The 25,801-nt window shown below is 32.7% G+C and overlaps 1 protein-coding gene across 2 annotated transcripts in view; it reads left to right on the forward strand.

Moving 5' to 3' along the window:
• The window catches only part of LOC147073945 (G protein-coupled receptor Mth2-like), a 421,896-nt gene that overhangs the window by 363,791 nt on the left and 32,304 nt on the right, over nucleotides 1-25,801 (forward strand). For both annotated transcript variants that reach the window (XM_085944476.1, XM_085944477.1), the window contains one exon: nucleotides 16,457-16,598. In XM_085944476.1, coding sequence (XP_085800602.1) covers nucleotides 16,457-16,598 — 142 coding nt within the window. The remainder of the gene's footprint in view (nucleotides 1-16,456; nucleotides 16,599-25,801) is intronic.

Consider the following 25,801-nt stretch of genomic DNA (forward strand, 5'->3'; position numbering starts at 1 on the left):
TTACTGTGCAGAATAATTCGTGATACTTATTTTTTAAAGAATGCATAAAATTCTTTTATTGGCCATTTTGTTAAAAAAAAAAAAACATATTCGACTTGTACTGGAACTAAATCATTCACATTTACTTTCATACACCCATAATAATGAAACGTTAAAAACCCGCCTAATTTAGTGATTATAAACAAGATTTTAGAGACGCCATTGTCAACGTGCCAGCGTACATAACATTTTTATATATAGCTACTAATTCAACCACACCAAAAATGTAGAATCGCCATCAAATGCTGTAATAGAAAAGGTTAAAACTATCATAATTGATGATGATGATAATTGAAAAAAATAATTTCTATAGTATTTAATCGCATATTAATAAATATAGATTGTTTTTAAGAAATTTTATCTAATGATTTTTCATGTGTATAAATGTTTTGAAAAATACGTAATTTAAACTCTTCGCTCAATTTTATGTCGTCAGTGAGTTTTTGAAATTTATCTTATTAGTGTGTCGTTATCATTAGTGAGTAGTTACCTATTCATCAATAGTAATATCGTATTATCTTCTTATTTCCCGTACCTGACTAGTGTGTTCTTTTTCTTTGATCTCCACAGCCTACCTGTTTTCAAAAGTCACCCTTCGCTACTGACTCATACTCATAGTTATAGAACATACATAATTTTGAAAAACACTTTCTGAAGAAATATTTTATAACCAATAGAAAAAATCTATTTTGAAAAAAGTAAGCCAAGGAATCGAACCCTGCATCTCCCGGGTTTATGTCCCATCCGCGCATTACATCTTTTAAAACCCACTCATCAGCGCTCTTCCAAATCAAGCTACTTGTGAATTATTCGCTGAATAAAAGAAATAGTTAATTATAAATTATTAGCAAGTTCAAGTAAGTTACATCATAAAAAAATATTGGAGATATCCACGACTTCGGTTAGTAATTGAAGTAATAGGTCTCTACTTTGATTTAATAAACAAAAATCGATTTCCAAAATAGCTTGATTTGGAAGAGCGCTGATGAGTGAGTATTAAAAGTGGCCAATAGTTAACATTTGTTGCAATTAGTATGCCACTGCGTAGCATAGAGGTAATGCGCGGATGGGGCGTAAACCCGGGAGATGCAGGGTTCGATTCCCTTCCGGGGTGGCTTACTTTTTTCAAAAAAGATTTTTTCTATTGGTTATAATATATTTCATCAGAAAGTGTTTTTCAAAATTATGTATGTTCAATAATTAGAATGGTACATTCTTAAATCTTGTGAATTATTCGTTGAATAAAATAAATAGTTAATTGTATATATTATAACATATATAATTTAGAAAAAAACACTTTCTGAGAGTATATATTATAACCAATAGAAAAAATCTTTTTTTGAAAAAAAAGTAAGCCAACCCGACGGGGAATCGAACTCCGTATCTCTCAGGTTTACGACCTGATCCGTTGCATTACCACTATGCTACGAGGTGACATACTAATTGCGACAAATTTTAACTATTGGTAAATTTTAATACCTACTCATCAGTGCTCTTCCAAATCAAGCAACTTTGGCAATCGATTTTTGTTTCTTAAATCAAAGTAGGTAACTATTTACTTATTACTTTGATTACTAACCGACGTCGTGGAATTTCTCCAATATTTTTTAGATGTAACTACTTGGACTTGCTAATAATTTATAATTAACTATTTCTTTTATTCAACGAATAATTCACAAGATTTAAGAATATATCATTCTATGATATATTCTTAAATCTTGTGAATTATTTGTTGAATAAAAGAAATAGTTAAGTATATATTATACATTATAAATACACAAGTATATTATTGAGTATTGTTCTTGAAGTGTTTAGTGTACAAAAATTAACACTAATAATAATAATTACCACCGTAGTTTGTTGTTTGACCTAATTATCAACACCATATTAAAATGATCTAGCTCTACGGAGAAGTCTTATTAGTTAATAACGGGTTGCTATGCCTCTACGAGCTACGCTACGTCTACGGTGAAAATGAGATCTTCTAAGGTCTAAAGCACTACGGAAGTTATTTATTATTGGGAGGGTATTAATTATAATGGACTATGTTTATTATGTGATCATACAACTGTTTAATAGTAAATTAATATACATCCTAGATCAGGGTTGGCGAACCTTTTTACGTACGCGTGCCAAAATTTCCCAAATATTATTTTTCGACTGTCTAACGTGCCAGGCAGTTTTTCATTGAGAAAAAATATATATTTTTTAAAAATGATGTTCTAGATACCACTCACATAATATAGCACACATATTTATAGCTTTATCACTTTTTTCAATTACGTCACACATTTCGGTTCAACAATTTTGAAATTGTCTACCAGAACTACTGCTACTAGATCCACCAAGTTTTTGTTTCTTATTTGGTGCAGCCATTTTTGTGGGTGGACATGAAATTGTTTGTTAATGTATCTATTAATTAGTTTGGTTCTTTACGTACAAATTAACATCAGAATTGCTCTGATCAGATGAAGCATTCTCTCGCTACAGTGGTCTCAAGCATTGTAAATTGATCAAAATCGGAGATTCGGGGCGCGGCTTCTCCCGCCGCGTGATGAGGTTAGTGCGGTAATATTATATTAAGCGATGCATAAAGCTTAAAGACCGATTTATACAATTACACACATATTTACATTAAACGTATTGCTTATTCTTGAAGAGTATCTGCCTGGTATTTTTATACAATGCGATCTGTCATATAATATTATTATAGGTATTTTTTCTCTTCAAACGCGTGCCGTAAAAAATCATCTCGCGTACCATAGGTTCGCCATCACTGTCCTATATCGAATTAATTTATGAATAGCGAACCTTTTCTATAGATGTACGAGTATTATTGATAAATTAATTCATTTGATTATATTCAACTGTCGTTCAAAGTTAACAAAGGAAAATTGAATTTCCGGGTGATAAGTTGTACTAATGTCTAATGCAATGTTTCCCAACCTTTTTAGACACGTGGACCGGTATGTCGGGAACCATAACGAAGAAAAAACTATTGCTAATATAGTATTTTGTTAAATAGTTTTTAAATCTTATATAATAACATATTTCATTACAGACATCGACCGAAGGTACTTGATGGAATTTGAATTTGAATTCAAATGGATTTAAGTTTTGTACTATTCCATTTCAGTCATTTTTTGCGACCTGAATTTCGTCTTTCAGCATCTTCAAACACTATGTACACTCACCAAAAGGCAAATATACACTGACAACGAATACAATTAGCTCTATCGTATATGTTACGCCGAATGTGCGAAATTGACTATTACATGAAATGGGAAAAATTTTGCCTAAATCATGAAAAATGCAAGCCCGTTGCCTTATTCATGAATTAGGTAAAATATCTACCGAGTGCGTGAATTCGGCACTTATTTTTCTGCCTAGTTCTTGCATTGGACAAATTAGATACGAGTAGTAGCGGTGTTTTTTGCAACTAAACCAAATGTGTCAAATGCTCATGCATTGGTCAAAATAGATGGTCGCACTCCGGTGGTGTTTTTTGCAACTAATCAAACTAACCAAATGTGTCAAATGTCATTGATTATATAAAAATATACCAATCAATAACTGAAATGATATTTATATCCATTTACTATGCCCAAAAAAATCTAGAACTATAATTTGATCACGGAAGAATTTTATTAAAAGGTATTTTCGCGCAATGGTCGATTGTTTGTTTGTGATAGTATGATTTGATAGTTTGTTGACACTTGTTAGCTAACCTCAAAATGGACATTCAGTTAAATTCAGAATTAAAAAACCTAACCTAATAATAATAATATTGTATTATGTCCAATTATAACTAATAAAACCATCCGTATTAAATTTACTTTTTCTACTGTCATGTTGACAGTTTAAAAATTCCATACCCTGGCGAATTCACTCACTCGGCAGATAATTTACCTAATTTATGAATAAGGCAACGGGCTTGACTATTACATGAATTAGCCAAAATTTTGCCCATTTCATGTAATAGTCAATTTCACACATTCGGCGTAACATATATAACAAACCAATACAATAAAGTAGGACATAGTCAGAAGAATGCCGAACGAAAAGATGCGTTGCAATATTGTTTATTTAAAAACTGTTTACGATAGTAACCATACATGCATGTATCCTGTCTAATTGCTGCGCACTAAAATACATCACATCTGAGCATATTCGATGTTAAATGGTCCTACTATAGCAAGTATTTTTACAAAACTGTTTATTGCGGTTATCTCCACGTACTCTTCATTCTAGCTTATTTTTGGAGTGTGTGTAAAATGTAAGTAGGTATGTTTCTGTTCTGACGTTGTTGAGCAATGACCATGACTATGAGCAATGACCATGTTGGCCATGGTTATGAATTCAAGTCACAACCAATAAGAAATCAGATCTAACACTATTTTGAAAGTCATCTAAAACGACACATTTCACCACAGTATATGTACAACTAATTCATATGGAAAAGTAGCGGGTATTATCAGAGTTATACTGCCCTTCCAAGGAAGAAGGCAGTAACTCGCAAAATTTTTGAAATTGAGTTATGAATGCCATCCGTTAGGTAATTTTGAAAGCTATATATTCTGTTCACTTTAAAATCAGAATAATCACTAAAATACCGTTAAAATTCTTAGTAAAAAAAATGGACATCTGCTAAAATAATACAAATTTCTTAGCAAAAAGCCAGTAATTGCACCTATTTATTGCAGTTACTGCTTGTTTATTATTACTTTTCTTGTATTTTAACATCCTAGTAATAAAAATTATCATGGTTTTTTATTAATTCACAGTACTAAAGTTGTAAAAAAACCACATTATGTCATTTATCTCGAAAGTGTGTGAGAGTCAGTTACTGCCTTCTTCCTTAGAAGATCAGTATATGTGTTGACATTACAATAGACTATGAGACCTTATGACAATAGTGTAGAATTAAAAGTAAAATAATCACAGAAAACTTTATGTAACCTCACCGGTGTTTGAACTTAGGGCACTCGGATGAGGAGACAGTATCTTACGCATTGGACTACGAGGACCAATAATTAATATCACCATGTTCGATCCTAAGAATAGGGATTCCACAGTATGGGAGTTATATAAACAGATTTTTGTTTTTACGGGAAATGGATGTTATCCACGTGCTCAACATATTAAGTCCATACACTAAGTCTAAATACGCATTGAAAGATAACATATAAATTTTCCAGACTCGGAATTACATATCGGTACCCACGACATTATTATAAGCGGACACGTTACCGCTAGGTAGGTAATCGTGGACGTTTTTTAAATCCAGGTGACTCGATTGCCAATACAGAAATTAAAAAATACAGAACATTTCAAATAATATAATATGTAGCTACTCGATAATCTATAAATATCCAAATAATTTTCAGATACTATCCTAACAAAGGATTAAAAAACGCTCGGCAATTTTGTTTTTATAAACAAAAAAATATCGAAAAATACATAGGGTTTCTGCAATTACCCACACCTTTCCCATGGGGGTTTCTTAATTTCCCCCAAATAAGGCTATTGCCGAGGCTCTGTTATCTTTCAATTTGGCGCCATCTCATGGCAACACCGTTTTTACCCCGAATTTCAACAGCGTGATGATATAAGTCAATAGAGGCATTTTCTACCGGCTCATTCTCTCCTCGTTTTTCCCCCCTAATTCGCCCCTGCCGCAGTCTGTTTAACACTTTCGATACCTACAGTAATTGCGTCGCTTAATATCTTATTTACTCAATCCTTCTCTGGTTCCTTCATTTTACATTTTAAATAAAAATAAAGCCAATTCTATGCGGCGTATTAGATTTTTAGGTCGATTCGAGTACCAGTTTATTAGGCTCAACGCTCACAGGGGGTAACTATAGTAATTTTCGAGCTATGTAAATCGAGAAAATGATCTATCTTTCACATGGTATAATATAACATGTACTATATACTCGTAATCTTACGTAAGCTTACGCGTCGGCTTATAATGTCATGGGTCTCAGATTCGAATCCTCGGTCTGCCAAAAACATATACTATTTTTAGTGTGTTTGGAGTCGGAGTATGGACCTAATATCAGTAGCGATGGGTGAAGGTAGGCTGTTAAAATCCACCATAAATAGTGCACAATAAACTCTATTAGTCATAAGTATTTGTTTTTATTGAACTAAGACTACAATAATTGTATTAGTAGTAACCATAATAGTTTTGGTATATGTTGGGAAATTGTGCAAACGTTTTCATTAATATTTAAATTTTGTTTTTGTTGTACGAGGGTGGGTCAATAAGTCCTTAGAAAAGCCGACAGGTGGCGCGACTAGTACTGTAAGCGGTTTGTTTTCATGCAGCGGCACTACCGATTCAGTATGCTGCGAAGTTTCAATCAGATTGGTCGGGTTGTTGTGTGTTTCTCGTACATTTAAAAAAAAATTTGCTTGTGAAAAATGGAAAATGGAGAAAATTGAGTTTAGAGCTGTTATTAAACATTTTAATATAAAAGGGTTAACAGCAAAGGAAATAAAAAATGAGTTGGATTTAGTTCATGGCATATCTGCTCCTTCACTTGCAACTATTTATAACTGGTTAAATGAATTTAAACGTGGTCGTACATCAACAAAGGATGAACCACGCTCAGGACGTCCTGTAGAGGTGACTACACCAGAAATGATCAATAAAATCCACGATATGGTGTTAAGTGACCGAAGATTAAAGTTGAGTGAGATAATTGAGGTTACAGGGATCTCAAAAGGTAGCGTCATTTCTATTTTACATGACAAATTGGGCATGAAAAATATTTCTGCAAGATGGGTGCCGCGTTTGCTCACAGTCGACAATAAACGCAATAGGGTGGTGGCCTCTAAAGCCCTGTTGTCGCTCATGCAACGCAATCCGGATGAATTTTTTCGTCGCTTTGTGACTGTAGATGAAACATGGATACACCACTATACTCCCGAGACGAAAGAACAGTCAAAGCAGTGGATTGCGAAGACAAACCATGTCCAAAGAAGGCGAAAACCGTAAAATCAGCTGGTAAGGTTATGGCTACTGTATTTTGGGATGCACGTGAAATTATTTTCGTTGACTATTTGGAAAAAGGAAAAACAATAACAGGGGATTATTATGCATCTTTATTGGACCAGCTAAAAAACGAAATTGAAGAAAAACGGCCTCATTTAAACAGGAAAAAAATTCTCTTTCATCAGGACAATGCCCGTGTTCACACATGTTTACGATCAATGGCTAAAATTGAAAAATTGAAGTTCGAATTGGTCGACCACCCACCGTATTCGCCAGATTTAGCCCCCAGTGACTTTTTCCTTTTCCCAAACTTAAAAAAATGGCTAAGTGGACAACGTTTTTTTTCAAATGAAGAAGTCATCGATCGGACAAATGCTTATTTTGAGGACCTTCCGAAAACTTATTTTTCTGACGGTTTAAAAAAATTGAGAAACGTCTAACCAAGTGTATTGAGCTCCAAGGAGATTATGTTGAGAAATAAAAAAAAAATACAAAAATAAAAACTGTTTTAATGCTTTTTTCTAAGGAATTATTGACCCACCCTCGTATTAAGAATACATATTACACATATTGTTACTTTGTTCTTTTTAAAAATCATTAAGGGGGGACATGCTCAGCGTAGGTTAAAGTGGAGCTTTTGTTCTATTTTCAAAGCATGATCCTGGACATACCTTAAACGTTGTAGATTATCTTTTTATATAATTTTGAAGCCTTGTTATTCTTTATATTTATTTTAAACATTTAATGACGGTATAAAGTATTTTTATTACATAAAATAGTATTCTTTTAAACCTCTCGCTCTAATGTTTTAGAATATAGTTATATTTCGGTACTTACATAACTGTGCAGTGGTGTTAAGATTTTTTACATTTATTAATTTTTAAACGCATTTATAAAACCATTAGTATAATTTATGACGAGATAATTTTAGTAAAATATTTACGATAAAAAATTATATTGATAATCTCTGTGATCCCAAATTTGACAAGAATTAGGCATTTTATTATTCAAAAAATCATTACATTTGAATTGTGATTTACACATTTGAAGATAATTCTAAAGATACTAATTATAAGCTATGTCTTTGACCATTTAAGTGTGATAAACATCTTATGAATAATGATTGCTTTATAATAATTATTGACATAAGAATAAGGTAGTGTTTTTTTGAAATACGCCATTTCTTTTGTCATCCCCCAGTGGTTAAGCTACAACATACGGCCGTAGCCATAAATTGATAAACTAAAATTGAAGTAGGGAGTAAGATCATGTTAACGCGCGTGTTTGAACATGTACCTAACCGAAAAAAAATCTTTTTTTTTAAACGGTACATGTTCAAACACGCGCGTCAACATCATTTTACTCCCTACAATAACAACATTTAAGGTATGTCCAGGATCATGCTTTAAAAATAGAAAAAAAAGCTCCATTTTGACCCACGCTGAGCACGTCCGCCCAAAAATATTATTCTATTTATAAAATATCCGAAGTTATGTACGATTGATTTTATAATTTTATATATTTAATAAATAGACGAGTATTTTTGACTATTATCTATTATGGCTTGGTTTTCGCATGGTTGAATAGAATTTTAAAATCTAACCAACATCATCTATAAATTGTAGTCTTGTTTCAATGAAAACAAATACGTCTGACCGACAAAGTGCACTATTTATGACGGATCTTAACAGCCTACCTTCCACCCTTCGCCACTACCTAATATGTTAAGCAAGTTGCTAACATTCATTTGTCGTAAAAACAAAAATCTGTTAAAACAAACTTTCAATCCATGGAGGCCAAAATGATCTTCTTAGAATCGGACATGGTTTTAAAAATAAAAAAAATAATTGGCTCGTTGCAGAGGCCCTTATAGGTAAAAAATAGTGTAATTAAGTGTACAGTTAGATGTATGAATGCGAATGCCAATATCCGATCTAGTATCTTTGGACACCGTAATTAAAACTATACATTAACCCCCTCTTTTTTACTTTGAACAGCGTTTGTTCTTAGTTAAATAGATACACTTAGAGCGGCGTTTGCATTAATATACGAGGGTGGGTCAATAAGTCCTTAGAAAAGCCGACAGGTGGCGCGACTAGTACTGTAAGCGGTTTGTTTTCATGCAGCGGCACTACCGATTCAGTATGCTGCGAAGTTTCAATCAGATTGGTCGGGTTGTTGTGTGTTTCTCGTACATTTAAAAAAAAAATTTGCTTGTGGAAAATGGAAAATGGAGAAAATTGAGTTTAGAGCTGTTATTAAACATTTTAATATAAAAGGGTTAACAGCAAAGGAAATAAAAAATGAGTTGGATTTAGTTCACGGCATATCTGCTCCTTCACTTGCAACTATTTATAACTGGTTAAATGAATTTAAACGTGGTCGTACATCAACAAAGGATGAACCACGCTCAGGACGTCCTGTAGAGGTGACTACACCAGAAATGATCAATAAAATCTACGATATGGTGTTAAGTGACCGAAGATTAAAGTTGAGTGAGATAATTGAGGTTACAGGGATCTCAAAAGGTAGCGTCATTTCTATTTTACATGACAAATTGGGCATGAAAAATATTTCTGCAAGATGGGTGCCGCGTTTGCTCACAGTCGACAATAAACGCAATAGGGTGGTGGCCTCTAAAGCCCTGTTGTCGCTCATGCAACGCAATCCGGATGAATTTTTTCGTCGCTTTGTGACTGTAGATGAAACATGGATACACCACTATACTCCCGAGACGAAAGAACAGTCAAAGCAGTGGATTGCGAAGGCAAACCATGTCCAAAGAAGGCGAAAACCGTGAAATCAGCTGGTAAGGTTATGGCTACTGTATTTTGGGATGCACGTGAAATTATTTTCGTTGACTATTTAGAAAAAGGAAAAACAATAACAGGGGATTATTATGCATCTTTATTGGACCAGCTAAAAAACAAAATTGAAGAAAAACGGCCTCATTTAAACAGGAAAAAAATCCTCTTTCATCAGGACAATGCCCGTGTTCACACATGTTTACGATCAATGGCTATAATTGAAGAATTGAAGTTCGAATTGGTCGACCACCCACCGTATTCGCCAGATTTAGCCCCCAGTGACTTTTTCCTTTTCCCAAACTTAAAAAAATGGCTAAGTGGACAACGTTTTTTTTCAAATGAAGAAGTCATCGATCGGACAAATGCTTATTTTGAGGACCTTCCGAAAACTTATTTTTCTGACGGTTTAAAAAAAATTGAGAAACGTCTAACTAAGTGTATTGAGCTCCAAGGAGATTATGTTGAGAAATAAAAAAAAAATACAAAAATAAAAACTGTTTTAATGCTTTTTTCTAAGGAATTATTGACCCACCCTCGTACCTAACAGTAGGTACACTTTATATATAATTTCGTGAGAATGGCCTCTGAAACGAGTCCTAAAGAAGGAGGATCAACACGCAATGGTAACCCAAAAATCTACGACGATGACAAAAATAGTCTTTGATTTTTTCAAATATTATTAAATATATAATAATAATATGATCGGGTCAGAATATTTACAGCGGAACTGAATGACTTAAGATATCCAAACGAGTGCAGCCATTAGTATTTCGGCTTTTGATTCCATGCTCATTATTATCGCATTAAAAGAAGACTTCCCCACTCCTCAAATAATAGGTAGTCATACTTATATGTTATTACCAAAAATAATATTGTGTGCCATGGCAGCGTTTTTGCCTTTCATCTATATATTATAATAATATTATATAAATGACATATTTTTGGATTTAATTTAATGATAATTTTGGTGTATTTCGTAGTTTTGTTAAGAGTTTATATTTTTTTGAATGAGAGCAATGCTCATAAACATTAAAGATATGCGAACCCAATCATGAAAATCCACATAGGTGTGTCCATCCACATGTAGGTATCCAAAAGGTTACTCCAAATGATAATGAAAGCTACATATTATTTCTTAATCCAATTGATGTTACATTTTTGTGTCAAGTCTATAATTATATACCTATACTATACTTATTTTATTTGTTTGGTATTTTGAGATAATATTAAATTTTGATAGTTTTTATCACTCCGGATATTCAAATATCGAATTACACTATTGCTATTTTAATACTTTATGACTATTTTCAAAACAAATGAAAGTAGCATCTGCTGTCATTTTATGTGTGTGTATTTTATGAAGGCAAAATTGTATTATTTTAATTTCGAATTGGTTATCATTTTATACATTTGTTCTCTACAAAATACCATTTTTAACACCACACTACATGTTGCTTACATAGTGAGCAGTAAATAGTAAGAAAAATTATTTAATATTATATTGGTAAATTTTTTTTTAATTTTTAATTTACACATTTAAAGTTAGGACAAGTAAACTAAAAAATGAAACAAAACACAATCAACTAAACTAATGGGGCGAACACATTTTAATTAATGATAACCACATCCTTGCTTTTTCGTACAAGGTTGTTAGTAATTTTGAACAATCACAAACATCCAGGTTTTGAGAAAACACATAAATATTGTGTCCTCGCCGGGAATCGAACCCAGAACTTTCGGGTGGAAGGCCAGCGCCTTACGCACTGCACCACCACGGTAGCTGCCGGGAGCGAACACATTACGATCACGTTACGTACTGTCACGTGTTGGTATGAGTGAGCTCACACATCTGGAAAAAAAGTGTGTAATGTCGTTTTTCTGGGTAATTAAAATTTTATCAGACTGATGTTCCCGTTCCGTGACAAATTTTGATCCAAAAATGAACATTGTCAGTCTGCAAAATTTTCCGAAATAGCCAGAACAACAATGAGGTCATCTCACGCCACCCGCAGGAGTCGGTGATTGTTTTTTATTATTTTCTACATGCCTATACATGTTCGGCTCACGAGCTTTCTGTTTTTAGTGGTTGGCTTTACGGATTTTCTGATAGATTATTAATTATGACTGGTATTTACGTATATTATAAAATAAATATGGTCAGCTAGTTGGGTTCTATTCAAAAATTTTGATCAAAAAACATAGATAAAGAATACAAAATTCTTAATAAGAACTATTAAATAATAAAGAAAATAATTCTAACCACCCGTATAAAATATGATTTAACATTACAATATAAATACCATAATAATGGAAAAGGGTTGGCTTTCTATCTGGCAAACGAATCTCACATCATTTAGGAAAAGTAAAGTAGCATGTCGAGTTATTTCTGGATATATTTTATCAGTCGTGGCAGACTTATTGCATGTGTTACAATTTATGGCAAAGAAACAGCAATTTTCTTACACTGATTTTTATATAAGTACTGCCGTAGATCATTTCTACTCTATAATTTCTTGGTATACAGTAGAGACGATAATAAGACGACTAGTCACTTATGAGCAGAGAGTTGGAGCTGACCCTTTTTTGAGCTTTTTCGCTCCAGCTCCGTTCCGGGACGTAAAACTGGCTCCAGCTCCGCTGCAAGGTCTGCTACGATCCGGGTAAAAAGTTTTGATAGGTTATATATCATACAAAGGTATTTTTTTTTAAACCGTAGATTTTAAATAATCGGCTTTTTTATTATTAATTCTAACGAAATATGCCGACAACAAATCGTACTTATGTCATTATTTGCCACTTCTGTCAAAAAAGTGAGGTTATGTATTTCGGCAGTGTTGCTGTATTTCAAATAATTTAAGTGTTGCAAAGTGTCAAATATAATATTTTCAATTGCATTTTAGGATGAAAATTGAATAATAAAAAAACATCCAGACCAGTGGAGCACTAAAAATTTTCGGTGATCCGGATAAAACCCTATTGCTCCACCGCTCAGAGCTCCGTTCCAATGCTCTGCTTATGATAGGTACCATGGTGTAAGCTATAACGAAAAAGAGAAATTATTAGCAGTCTTTGAACCAAAAAAATATGATATATCTTACCCTAAAAAATTGTACAATACATAGTACAATAGCCGTATTTCATTGAGATCAAATTCATGTATAAATAAAACACTAAATACGTAAGGGAATGACAGCAGAAAATTTGTAGGTAATGAAATTAGAAATACAATCATATCGTATATTATAATTTTATATGGTTCAGATTTTTGTTTTAATTTTTTACAGTTTCAACATATTTTTTGAGATTGCTATTCTTCTTTTGATGTCAGCCTTACATCCATCGTTATCAGAGATTCATTTTAATTTTTAACACCTAACATTCCATGAAACCCAAAAACAGTAGTGTATTTATTAATAGAAGAGAAACAGTCACAAACACCCGAGCTTTGAGATAATCACATAAATATATTGTGACCTCACCAAGAATCAAACTCAGGTCAACGCCTGCTCACGCAAAATATGTAATTGAAGGGTTGAAGTCTGAGTGCCAAAAAATTCTATAACAAGTTTTTTACTTGAATACAATCTATATGCCAAGCCTAATGATATTCTGAAAGGTCTAAAACTCTACCACTTTTGTCACAAAATACGGAGTCTATGTGCCCCTATATAATACCCTCTACTTAAAACCTTTCAATATTGTCCATATTTAAATATTTTATTCTTCCTTTGTTTATTTTATCTTTAGAATTATGTATACTTATCACTGATGTTCTTCTGTAACTTTTTTTAAATAAAAATGTAAGTTTTCATTTATGTATGTTTTTATTCTTTTTTTTTGATTAAATCTCAGTTTCACATTTTTAGCACTTAGACCCTATAGACTTTCAACCCTTCAATTTTCATCGCCTGCGTCTATGTCTGTTTGCTGAGTTTCTGGATATTATTCCGTTGTAAATGAAAATCAGTGAGCTTGAAATCCCTAGTTGGTACGTAAACCAAAACTTGTTCACAACTGCATCACTAGTCTACGTTATAAGGCCGTTGTAAGATATATTTTATTTTTTTATCTTGGAATCAGATAACTCGTTAGTAAGAAATAATAGAAGTAATTACTATCTGTCTCTACTATCAAGAAATCAGATTTCTGTTTCGGAGTATAATGAAACCTAATAAAACGCTATAATTAATTCATCCACCATTTAGTTGTACAACAACTTTATAAAATCATTTAATAAAAGGTCGATTTACTTCGTTGTATATTAAGTGTATAATAATATTAATTGATTTTACGTTACAATAATAAAGTTGATTTTATTGTTTGAAGCTTTTAGTTTATTTAACCTTTACTTACTTATATATTTCGTTCTGTCCTGTAATACACTGTCATATTTAGTAGATTTTTTTTAGTTTGATGCTTTATTTATTTAGATTTAACTGTAATTTTAACCACAGTTTTGAGTGTCGTTAATTAATGAGCGATACTCATATCTAGATTGACGCAAATTCTTCTGGTTTTAATTTATGCGTATATTATATACGACAGTGGTATTAAAACTGTTCACCCGGAGCCCTAAGCAAGCAAAAAGCGCGATTACAAGGATTCATAATATACTTCTGTGATGGCAAAGATTTTGAATTTTCTTCAATATGAAACGGTGGGTTTCCAATAAAAATGTAAATAATATAACAACTGAATCAATAGAAAAGTCGTGCAAGTATCCCAATGAAACAAACTTTAACTTAAACATTAATATTTAATAAACTATTTCTTTTATTCCACGAATAATTCATAGGATTTAAGAATGTAACATTCTTTATATTGAATATACATAATTTGAAACAGCTTAGATTTATAGATACCTACTAGGAAAAATCTTTTTTGAAGCACATTTGCGTGAATCCAGAGAGTGATTATGTAATTGAATACCATAATATAGTAATCAAAAATATATAAATTTCAGAAAATCTTAATGAAATGGCCTACGACAATGATACATATGTCTTCAAATAATAACAAAAATTATATTGCTCCTTTCGTAGTGCAGATTATTTTGCATGGAGTCAAAATCGTATGTGAGTTGAATTCCTATCGGCCAACCACCGGTTGACATATTTTAGAAAAATTATTCATTCAATTCAGTAAAAATATTAATATAAAAATATTCCGAAAGAAACATATAAAGTGCGCAAAGTAAAAATATTTATACACTAAAGATGCATTGAAATTAAATAGTAGAAACTGATGAATGAAATTAAAACCGATATCAAAATAATATCAAAAATTCTATTACTCGAGAAATAAAAAGCAACAAAATTAATAAAATAATTTCTGTACACCAAAATTCCCAGATCCCAGCCATTGCAAACCCAATTTCTCGAGCATTTTCTCGAGTTGTTTGCTGCAAAGACGCAAAAACCCGCAATTATTCTGGAAATCGCCTCAATAAACTAACCTTCTTTAAGCCTAAGAGTCGTGTGTAAACATTAAAAAGAAATAAAACCTCAGCATATTACCAAAGCAAGGCTTAGCTTAGAGGATATAGTATTATCTCTTGATTCGCAATGTCACGTAATATAACTCTTAACCTTAGTTGCACTTGAAGACACCCTGTAGATCAGCTTTTCTCATTAAATTTGGTGTTTTACTACCCAGGAATGGGTCACAGAAACAATGTATAGCGTCGCGACAGATCGTACCAAAAATATGAATATTGTTCCATAAAATTGAATAACTTGTTTAAATGCATAATTATTATGTTACCTTTTATCTGGTCCAGTAGAGATATTCTTAATAGTTAACACGGCAATACGTTTTCGTTATTTTGATTGCTCCAAATTAACACAGAAGCAATTCCATAAATAAGGCGGGCATCGAATAAAATAATTGGTAACAGTGATAATTCGTAACTCGGAGAAAGTTAAGTTGGTAAACATGTCAGGTGAAATACGCCCCTTTTTTACGAGCTCGGCCACGTTCGTGAGTGATCATGTATGGCTTTCCTACTCGAAGCGAATTTTTGTGTACAAACTTACAAATTGCAAACGATAATCGAACATAACCTACAATATTTGACAGGTAACTTTAAGTTGAGCCGCGCGCACGTAGTATTCATTTTGAAAACAATCGCATCTCAATTATCAATATGTAATTGACGTACTCTATCTCGCTCTAAAACAGTTAGCACGGATATGAGAGACCGTGTTAAAAATAGCACGTTTGGATTTGTTTTACTTCCCATAATAACTGCCAGAATACATAAAGTGATAAATGTGAGATGTTTATCACATTTATCACTTTTTTATTGTTTTTGGAGTTACGTGATATGTTAGAATAACCTTACAGGGTGGAGAAGGTGTGATTAATTATAAGCACACTGAAATTCGAATCGACACCAGATATAGACGCGATGCGACTATTTGGCGATTACTATAAAATAATGTCATTCATATGCGCTTGTCCTCCTGGCAAAGAAATGTCGTCACTTGGTCCTTTCCTACCCTCTTATAAGAGTGCCTGAGAGAGGTGGTAACAATACCAACTAGTATTGAGAGAATTACCATGTATTTATTTTATCTAATTTGTTTTTCTTTTCCTTTTGTTACAGCGGATACGTCAGCGTTCGGATTTTTCTACTTGCCAGTGGCAGTGATTTTGATTGCGAACTTAGCGTTGTTGGTTTTGACAGCACTGTCGAAACCTCAAGAGGTCAGATCATCAAATCCTGAGCAAACGAAGTTGAGAAAAACGTAAGTTATCTATATATTATTCCATATTTTCCCGCATTTTTCGTTATTTTACTCTTCTCTGCCACGTATTCCTACTTAATCGACAATCGACTGACATGAACCAATGCACATTATGACATCATACGGTAATAATGTTATGTTAAAGCATAAAGTTATAAATTTAATAGTGTTCCATCCCTAACGAGAAACAAAGTTACCATGACATTTTGACAAGTATTAGATAAACTTTTGCCTATGATTTTTCTACTTCCATAAACATTTATACATAATATTCCATTGCCCCGAATCCATGGTTTAATTTAAGTCAAAACAAACCCCCCGACGTGCAACCCTTCATAGTACTCAGGGCTCGATCTGGATCCGGACCGCCGTTCCGGTTCATAAAGGGGCAAAACTATCGCTCCGTCTTGTGAAAAAAATAAATTGACCGGCCCTGAGGTAGATAGGTTATATAACAAAAAAAAATACACACTTATTTTTCTAAAACATACTTAAAATTAGATAAATATGTTAATATTTTCGGAAATTATCGTGCGCTCCGCTTCGTATTTTTTTTATTTCGAGCGTTGATAGTAGGTACTACATACTATGTTATTCGCATATCCGAGGAGTTACACGGCTTCATTTTGTAGGTTTTTTTTTTTAAAGTTTTTCGCCAGTTAAATAATATACATGCAAAGGCATCACCTTGTCTGAGACCCTCATATGTGTATAGCACATTTCCTTAAATTTAATTAGGAACACAAAAAACTTAATTTCCTTTTTTTACTGTCACAAAAAACTGTAGGTAGACTCCGATTTCTATAAGCTGGCGTACACGTCATCGCGTCGCTAGCGTCGCATTGGCGATCGAGTTGGCGGGGGGCGGCAGTCTTAAAATGCTGAAGCGGGGGAAAATTATAAATTTAATTTCACTAGTTCATAAAAGAACCGTGATGACATGTACGCCAGCTTATAGAAATCGGTATATAGGTACCTAATTCCAATTCGTAAAAAAATGTTTTTTTTCTTCTCCGTAAAACATCAGTTTTGTGAGAAAAAAAGCACCTATCTCTGTGAAAAAATCCCTCCCCTCCGTTTCTCAAACTTTTCGCGATTACTTCAAACAGCACCCCTAAACTTTGTAATGGGAAACTCGCATAATAATAATAGGTAGCGTTGTACGTGTAAGTGAGTAAGTAGGGAGGAATTTATTCTTGGAATCTGATTGATAAGTACTGCCTCTCCCTCCGTCTCCTTATCTTTGAATAATAATACGAGAATCTGAATACTTTGAATCAACTTTTTAATTTGGAAAAAACAAGTTTCAAAAATAAAACGAACATCTAAATTTATCTTAGGCCTAGTAGTTAGTTAGGTAGATCAAAAATATCATTCAACTGTATTTATTTTATGCGAATTATATTTTTGTATGTAAGCACCAAATGGGGTCCACTTCATATTATTGCTAGCAAAGCAATGATTGCCTGGTAAAATATTATTAGATAATGAACTTGAAGGGGTAATTAGGAGAATATTATACGGGTCCTTCAATAGTAAATTCTATATCTTAAATAACTAACTTATTATCTTTTTTTCTGTGAATACTCTTCAACTATGGATTGCAATGCCGGTTTTAAAATACCGGAATTTTCCGTATTAAGAAAGCACACTCGTTTACGTTTTTGAAAATGAATTATAAGTTATGTGCTTCTGAAATGCAAATAAATATTGAGTGAATCCAATAGAGGTGATAAAATAATAAAACAAAATTCATCAAATATATTTATATAAGTAATTGTCGCGATGAACAATTGTCATAATATTATTTGGAATAAAAAAATATCCGTGGCAAATGTACAATTGTTCTATAATTATTATCGATGACTGTACAAGCATTGAATTTAAGAAACTTTTCCTGCAGCCGGACTTTTTGCACTTGATGAACTTTTTAGGGCTTTAGTTATATTAGTGTCCAAGAACAAAACTACATTCGTAACTCAACACCATCAAAATGTCACAAGTGCCCTTTTGCTTTTGTGGCGACGACAATATTGAAGTGGGAAAAAAGACGCGCGAGAAATACATTTAAAAAAATAACTGACCTTATTTCAAAATTATTTAACAGCTTAATAGTACCATTCTATATGTATGCATTATTATGTTAGTTACACTACCTACCTATTGATTTTTAAATGTCTGTGTTGCCTGCCTTAAAAATACATCACTGGTAACATCGTTTAACGTTTAATAGCAGCTTGGAATATCCCAAATTAGATAGAATACAGTTTGTTTCATGCATGATCAAGTAAAGTTATTTCATAACATTATTTTCAGTATATGGGTGCTATTAGCTAGCACTATTATATATCTACACTGATCATCAAATATTCATTAATTCATGAATATACATATTCTTACCGCACATAGATTAACCCGAAATAAAAACGCCTAGTCAATGCGGATTAGCTCGGTGCAAACTAACAGCCCCCTCAATATATTCGCGAATCATGCAAATAATTTTCTAGTTTTCTAACGGTAATAATGATATTATAAAAGTCCCGATATAATTCAAACTGAATTCCGTAACACTATTTTTTTTTACCCGTTTAGTGGTATTAAGATACAATAAATTATTATAAGAATGAGACAGCAAAAATGACAAATATCTCATATATAAAGAAAAACATCAAAGACTGACTCTCTAAAATATATCTCAAGAAAACGCTACAATTGCGAAACCCTTATACTCAAGTGTGCTTTAAATGTAAAATTCTTTAAGTACTGTTTTTTTATAGTTGTCTAAATATATATTCTTTTTACCACTAGATCAGGCCATGAGGCACAATGGCAATAGTTAAATTAGTAATATAATAAAAACATTTTTTTTAAATTAAATTAAGTATTTATTTATTAACTTAAGAAAACAAAAATTGTGGACATAACAAATCTAAATTCAAGACGTTCACAACATGAGATTTATATTATAACAAATATTACCCTTACTTACAAGAGAGAAGAAGAAAATATAAAGAAAAAAAAACAATAATTTTATACAGAAAAATAAAAGTTCGAAAACAAAATACATAGCACGTCACTGAAAATGTCTGTCTTTTGGGGCCTATTGGCTAGTCTTGTACCCCTTGCTAATGGATGAGGATACGGTTCCGACCCAGAATAGATCATGGCCGCATGTATATTGTGACCTTACCTAGAATCGAGCCCGGGGCCCTTGTATGAAAGGCACTCGACTACGAGGGCCGAATATACATAATTTGGAAACACTTGAAAAAAGATCGCGTCAAACAGCACTTTAGTTTCATAATTATTAGTTAATTTAATCGTAATTAGGTAGGACGTAGGTGGCTAAATTGAAGAAATTCGATAGGTTCGCGGCATGTCAGCTGGTGCCAAGGTTTTTCCACGATTTTTTATAATATTTTTGGAGGTTATGATGAGGTGGTGACGAATCACGTAGGTACAAGAATGAAATAATACTTTAATCAGGGTGTGAACGTGAAAATAATAATTGCGAGAAAATGATGTACTTATGTGAGATCGATATGATCAGGAGATTAATTATAAGAATGCACTGAGAAACTTAATTCGAGTGGAATAACGGATGAACTCTGTCAAGTGAAGAACTCGCGATAATAGCAGTACCTATGTACGTCTCGTGACGGACTCGATGAGTGGAGTGTTGGTTCATAGATTGTTCTTCTTATTTATATTAAATACTCAATCAAAACAAATACTACTGGTCTAGTTATGGTTGAGGAAACGCTGACAATTATCACTGCCAATGTGTCGTTTTAATAACAAAACCAAATTGTGTCACTAATTAAATGCAGAGTAGCATGATCGCCACATATTCATGTTTCTCGTGTGTTTCGCCCAGCTGGTGCGATTTGGTCCTAGACCCCCGTATCACCAGAGCTGACTCTACGCACCGGTGGGCCGTATAATAACATTATAATACCTATCACTGGGACGTTTTTCAAATGTAGCGTATATGTTATTTTTCAGTAGAAGCTGGTTTTATGGATTCAGGTTATTCCCTTTAGTGAATTCAATCAAAAACGGTAACAGATATTTTATCTCGGAAAGAACGCGTTACTTTTTCCTTTATATGGCATGCATTATATTCTCAAATTCCCAATAGAGAAACGGCAAAAATTTATTGTAAAAACTTTTTTTTTTGAATTTTTCGCTATTCCAAAAAACCGGCTTTAAGCTTTGTTCACACGTCTCAGTGCCAGATCAGTATCCGTACTGCCAAATATATCGTCAAATTTGGATTCAATGTTGACTTTCATATTAATAACTTTAAAGAGAAGTTATTAAACTAATAATATTAAATCTAGCTTAAATAAATATTTTATAAAAGTCTGAAATTTTACGAATACTAGCAAGTTATTATTTGAATCTGAATTTAAATTTGAATAAAAGAGATTAAGAAGTATATAAAAGGTGTTGAAACTACCGAATGATATTATCCAAAAATATAGTTATATAATATTATGATATGAAAAGGTGCATCCTAGGCATAAATTGGAAAGGTCACGCAATAAACCAATAAATAAGATGGCAGACAAGACTATATTGTGATGTGATATAGCCTGAAAAGGAAATGGATTGAAAATGTTACTCTGCTAGTAGATAGACGCTGAGAAAATGAATTCGTATATCCACTATAGTATTAATGGTACTCAACGGCTCCTAGATGAACTAGATGAGAGCTGGCATATTGGCCCTAAAACCTACGACGAATCCATTAAGTACGTGATAGTGACGAACTAAAGACGGAGAAGTGGTAAAGAAGTTACGGGAAAGCCTGTATCCATCAGTGGAGCGATCCCGGCTGACGATTATGGTCCGTGGTCATTTTGATTATTATTTTTTTTGTTTTATTTAAAAACTGGGTTTGAAACACTGTATGTATATTTGATGACATTTAACAATATTGGGAGAGAGACATCTAGTTTGTTTCAAATAATAATTACATTTTAGTAGCATTCAATACATAATATTTTGACAGCATGTGATGATGTTCTGAAGATGAATTTATAACCGGAAATAACTGTCAAAGTAAACGATAAAAATATAAAAATAACATTATGATGAAGTGCTACCATCTAGGGGTGGCAGGTTATATGAAAGTATGGTGAAGCGGGCTGGTATGGTGAAAAAGTATGGTGAGGCGGGTTGGTAATCAAGTAGCGGCAAAGCTTCCACGTTAACATTCTATTATACGGGTACGTTATAATGACCAAAGTAAATCCTCAGTGATGCCTTGAATTTTTTTATCGCATCGCTATTTCTCGTAAGTTATCGGCTATTTTTGGCCTGCTTCATTCAGTTGTATGAGAAAGCCGATTCTTTGCCCCTCTTTTTATTTAATATCTCTATGGCTACCATATATACATCAGTTCTCGGGACATTCTAAGGTCGACGATCTATTTTTTACAACGTTTTTATTAACTCGTATTCTTGTTTGTCCGGTAGTTGTTTCTCCAGAACAAATCTTGCAATCGATTTTTAACTAACTTCCCGACTCGCTAGACATTTGAAACTTTTAGAATATATCAGAACACGATGCCAATGCATTCTTTTAATACCTTTAGCCATCTTTAAGCAGAATTGAATTCATTTTCAGTTAATTCTGTTTTTTATGGAAAGTAATTTCAGAAAAATCCGTAAAAAGTAAAAAACTTGGTTGCTAAGTGGGTCCTAGCAACTAAATTATTAATATATACGTGCGTTACTATGGAAATCAAAATGAAATGTCAAAATGACATTTCAGTATTCTATATTATTTTTTTGTCTGTTTTTTTTATTTACTTCATATCAAGTACAAGTTTGGGCATATTGAGCATAATAATTCAACAGAAAATTTAAAAACGTTGTATATGAAAAGTTCTTTTTATCTTGTGATTATTTTTCTTTCTAGAATTAATTACTGTAAGGCTTGGTTACTTGCTAGCTTCGTGTACTTGTGAGATGTCGGGATAAATTATAACTGATTCGTATTATAATTGCTTTGACTTTGGTTCTAATTATTTTTAGGTTTCTGATGGGGAATTTCTATATATTCGAATTTTAAGATAATATAACCTCCCCCCCACCCCTGCAGTTCTAACAGCACGGATACTGAAGTATTACGGTACTGAGATATATAAACGTGCCTTTACCGTGTCGGCGGCGTGTAATATATAACGCTGTCGGTTTATTGTTTATTCGATAGAGCGATAAAAATATATTTTTATTTTCGCACATACATCAAAAAACCCATAAATTTGACGGCTTATTCTTCAATGTTACGGGCCCTTTATGGGCGAATACTACATACTTTTTATGGGGGTTTAACTTTTGCGAAATATGTTTATAAGGTCCGTTGAATAGAGTGCCGTGGCCTTGTCAAATTAGTTCTTTTTTCTCATTTTATGTTTACATGCTCCATTTATTTTCGTATGTACCCAATAATAGTACCTACCTACTGAGTTTACCAAAAAGATAACTACCATAATGGATGAATGGCGTCGTTTTAATACAATAAGTGCTGGCTCGACTACTTTCTAAGTGGTGGGGTTTAGCCATTAATTATTAAATATACATATCTACCTACATTCTCATATTATACCTACATTACGTACCAAGCTTTACTATGAATTTATTAATGAGGAAATTTTTCAGAATAAAATATAATATGTTTATCTGAGTCCTTCCTTAATCACATCTAAAAAGTGTGCTTAAAATATTTACTTAATTAATAATTATTATTATTATAGACTTCATCAGTTTTGAACAGCAACATACAGCGAGCGTTTTTACTTACTTAGGGGTCATTTGATTCGCTCCCAAGTATACGTATACTGTATGTAATGCATTTACATCCTTTGTAGAAATAAGATTTGTACCGCGGCAACGGGATGGTACTGAGTGACCCCCGGTCAACGAAAAATAGACGTCATAGCTTTTTTAATTTTTACATAAGTGTCACCTTGAAATTGGGCTTATTTAGAGTTGGGTATTTCCCGAGAAAATCTCAATCTCGAGATTCTGGATTTCCCCAAATGATGAAATTTTGAATTCTCGAGATTCGGGATTTCCAAAAAAGAATTCCCGAGATATCGGGAAATTTAAGAAAAATCTGTAAAAATCCTAAAACCAGTGTAAAAACAGACAAATTCCAAAAAATATGACTTTTTTATTTATTTAAGAAGGTAAACAAAATAGTAGGAAAACAAAAATAATTCAAAACATTAACAATTGTGTTAAATCTCCTGATCAGTCTTTGAACGTTTTGTGTTTTATGTCCACTTTTTTCAAATAGAAAATAGTTTTTTCAATTAATATTTGATAATAAAGAAATCCCGAAATGTTAAAAATATTAAATCTCGAGATTCGGAATGGAAAATCTCGAAAATTTCTCGAGAATTCTCGTCAGGAAATTCCCGAAACCCAACTCTAGGCGTATTTAATTTAATTAATTATGTTAATACCACATAATTACCATTATGATATTACATAATTTACAATCATTGCTTTATTTATTTTTATGACAATAATAAATATCTCTTTAAAATTGCGACTGGTTTCGGTGGATAAAATAAATTAAATAGTTCATTTAATCATGTAACTAAGTAACCATATTATGAAAATGATAAAAATATCAGATGTGTATTTTTGACATGATAACGATGTGGGTATAGTCCCTAAGAACACTAAGGGTAGAGCCGCCCCTGAATACAATAATAATACGAGGCAGAGTTTTAAAAATATGCGAAATTGTATTATTATTATATTATTACAGTGGCGAAGGGTGGAGGTAGGCTGTTAAGATCCGACATAAATAGTGCACACTATACATTGTTAATCAAACGTATTTGTTTTAATTAAACTAAGACTAGAATGTATAGATAGTGTTTGTTACTTTTTTAAAATTCAATTAAGCCCTGCCTAATCCAAGTCACAGTCAAAAAATATTCGCGTATCCATAACATATCTAAAATTATGCCATTAAATCATACTTAATATTAGATATTTTACAGATAGAAGAATATTTTTTTATATATTTTGGTTTGGTTTAGGCAGGGCTTAATGAATTAAAAAAAACTAACTAACACCATCTTTAACAATATGTATTCTTATTCGAAAAAGTTTGTTGTTTTTGTTCGTTAGATCGTTTTTCAGATTGTTTTTGTCAGGTCACCTATATCATACCTAAACTATTCTGGTTTGATTTGGGCAGGGTTTAATTGAATTTTAAAAACTTACCAGCACCATCTATAAATCGTATTCTTAGTTGAATGAAAACAAATAAGTATAACTGTGTCGCTACATTTAAAAATCAGCCAAATCCACCATTAGGTATTTTTGACTTTTTTGTGAATTTCTGAAGAATTACTTCTTTCTAACATTTCTGCATTGTCAAAGTGTGGAATTTATTAATTTTAAATATTCTATACTCTAAATAATATAAACTTTCACCCTTGTGACTGTGAATTTGAGTAAACAAAAAGCTGTTTTTCTCCTATTCATCTATTATGGACATGGCTGATTTTGAAATCTAGTGACACAACTAACAAAGTTTAGTATGCACTATTTATGTCAAATCTTAAAACTCATTCACTGCTGACCATTATCAATTATCACAACTCGGTCAATGCTAAAGACACACCTGACGTATAGCAATTAACATGTTAATTAAATGTGGTAATCAACTGGTCAGCAGTGAATGTATAAGTATCTAATGGCTACACGCCAGTCGTGTTCTTAGCACGGCACATTCCGTGCTAGCTCGGCCTACCTCCACCCGTCGCCACTGTTATATTAAGTATAGATTGTAGTGATTTCATCTATATAGATATAGTCGGTACATTGTACACGCACTATATTAAAGATAGGAACTAAATCATAATATGTTGCTATATGGAAGCTGTTGGTTACAACTCTGAGCAAAAGCTTCTGGTTGAAAAGGCCATCGCGAAAGTTTGTCGCTGTTTCAGCGCCGCAGGCATCATTTTGTTCAAATTGATTCATCAATTAAAAGTTTTCCTTTCGCAACGAACGCGACGTCGCAAGCTTCTCCGGCAGGCTGTATTTACCACCACTTATTTGAAAAGGATATATATTATTATATCAAGGCAGGGTATGGAAATTCAAGGTGATCTGCGCACTTAATACCGTAGGACAGGGGTTCCCAGCCTTATTTTCATCAGGAG

This window comes from Rhyacophila brunnea, unplaced genomic scaffold (genome assembly GCF_057557595.1).
Source record: "Rhyacophila brunnea isolate RB1 unplaced genomic scaffold, BYU_Rbru_1.0 scaffold_17, whole genome shotgun sequence".
Classification (NCBI taxonomy): Eukaryota; Metazoa; Arthropoda; class Insecta; order Trichoptera; family Rhyacophilidae; genus Rhyacophila; species Rhyacophila brunnea.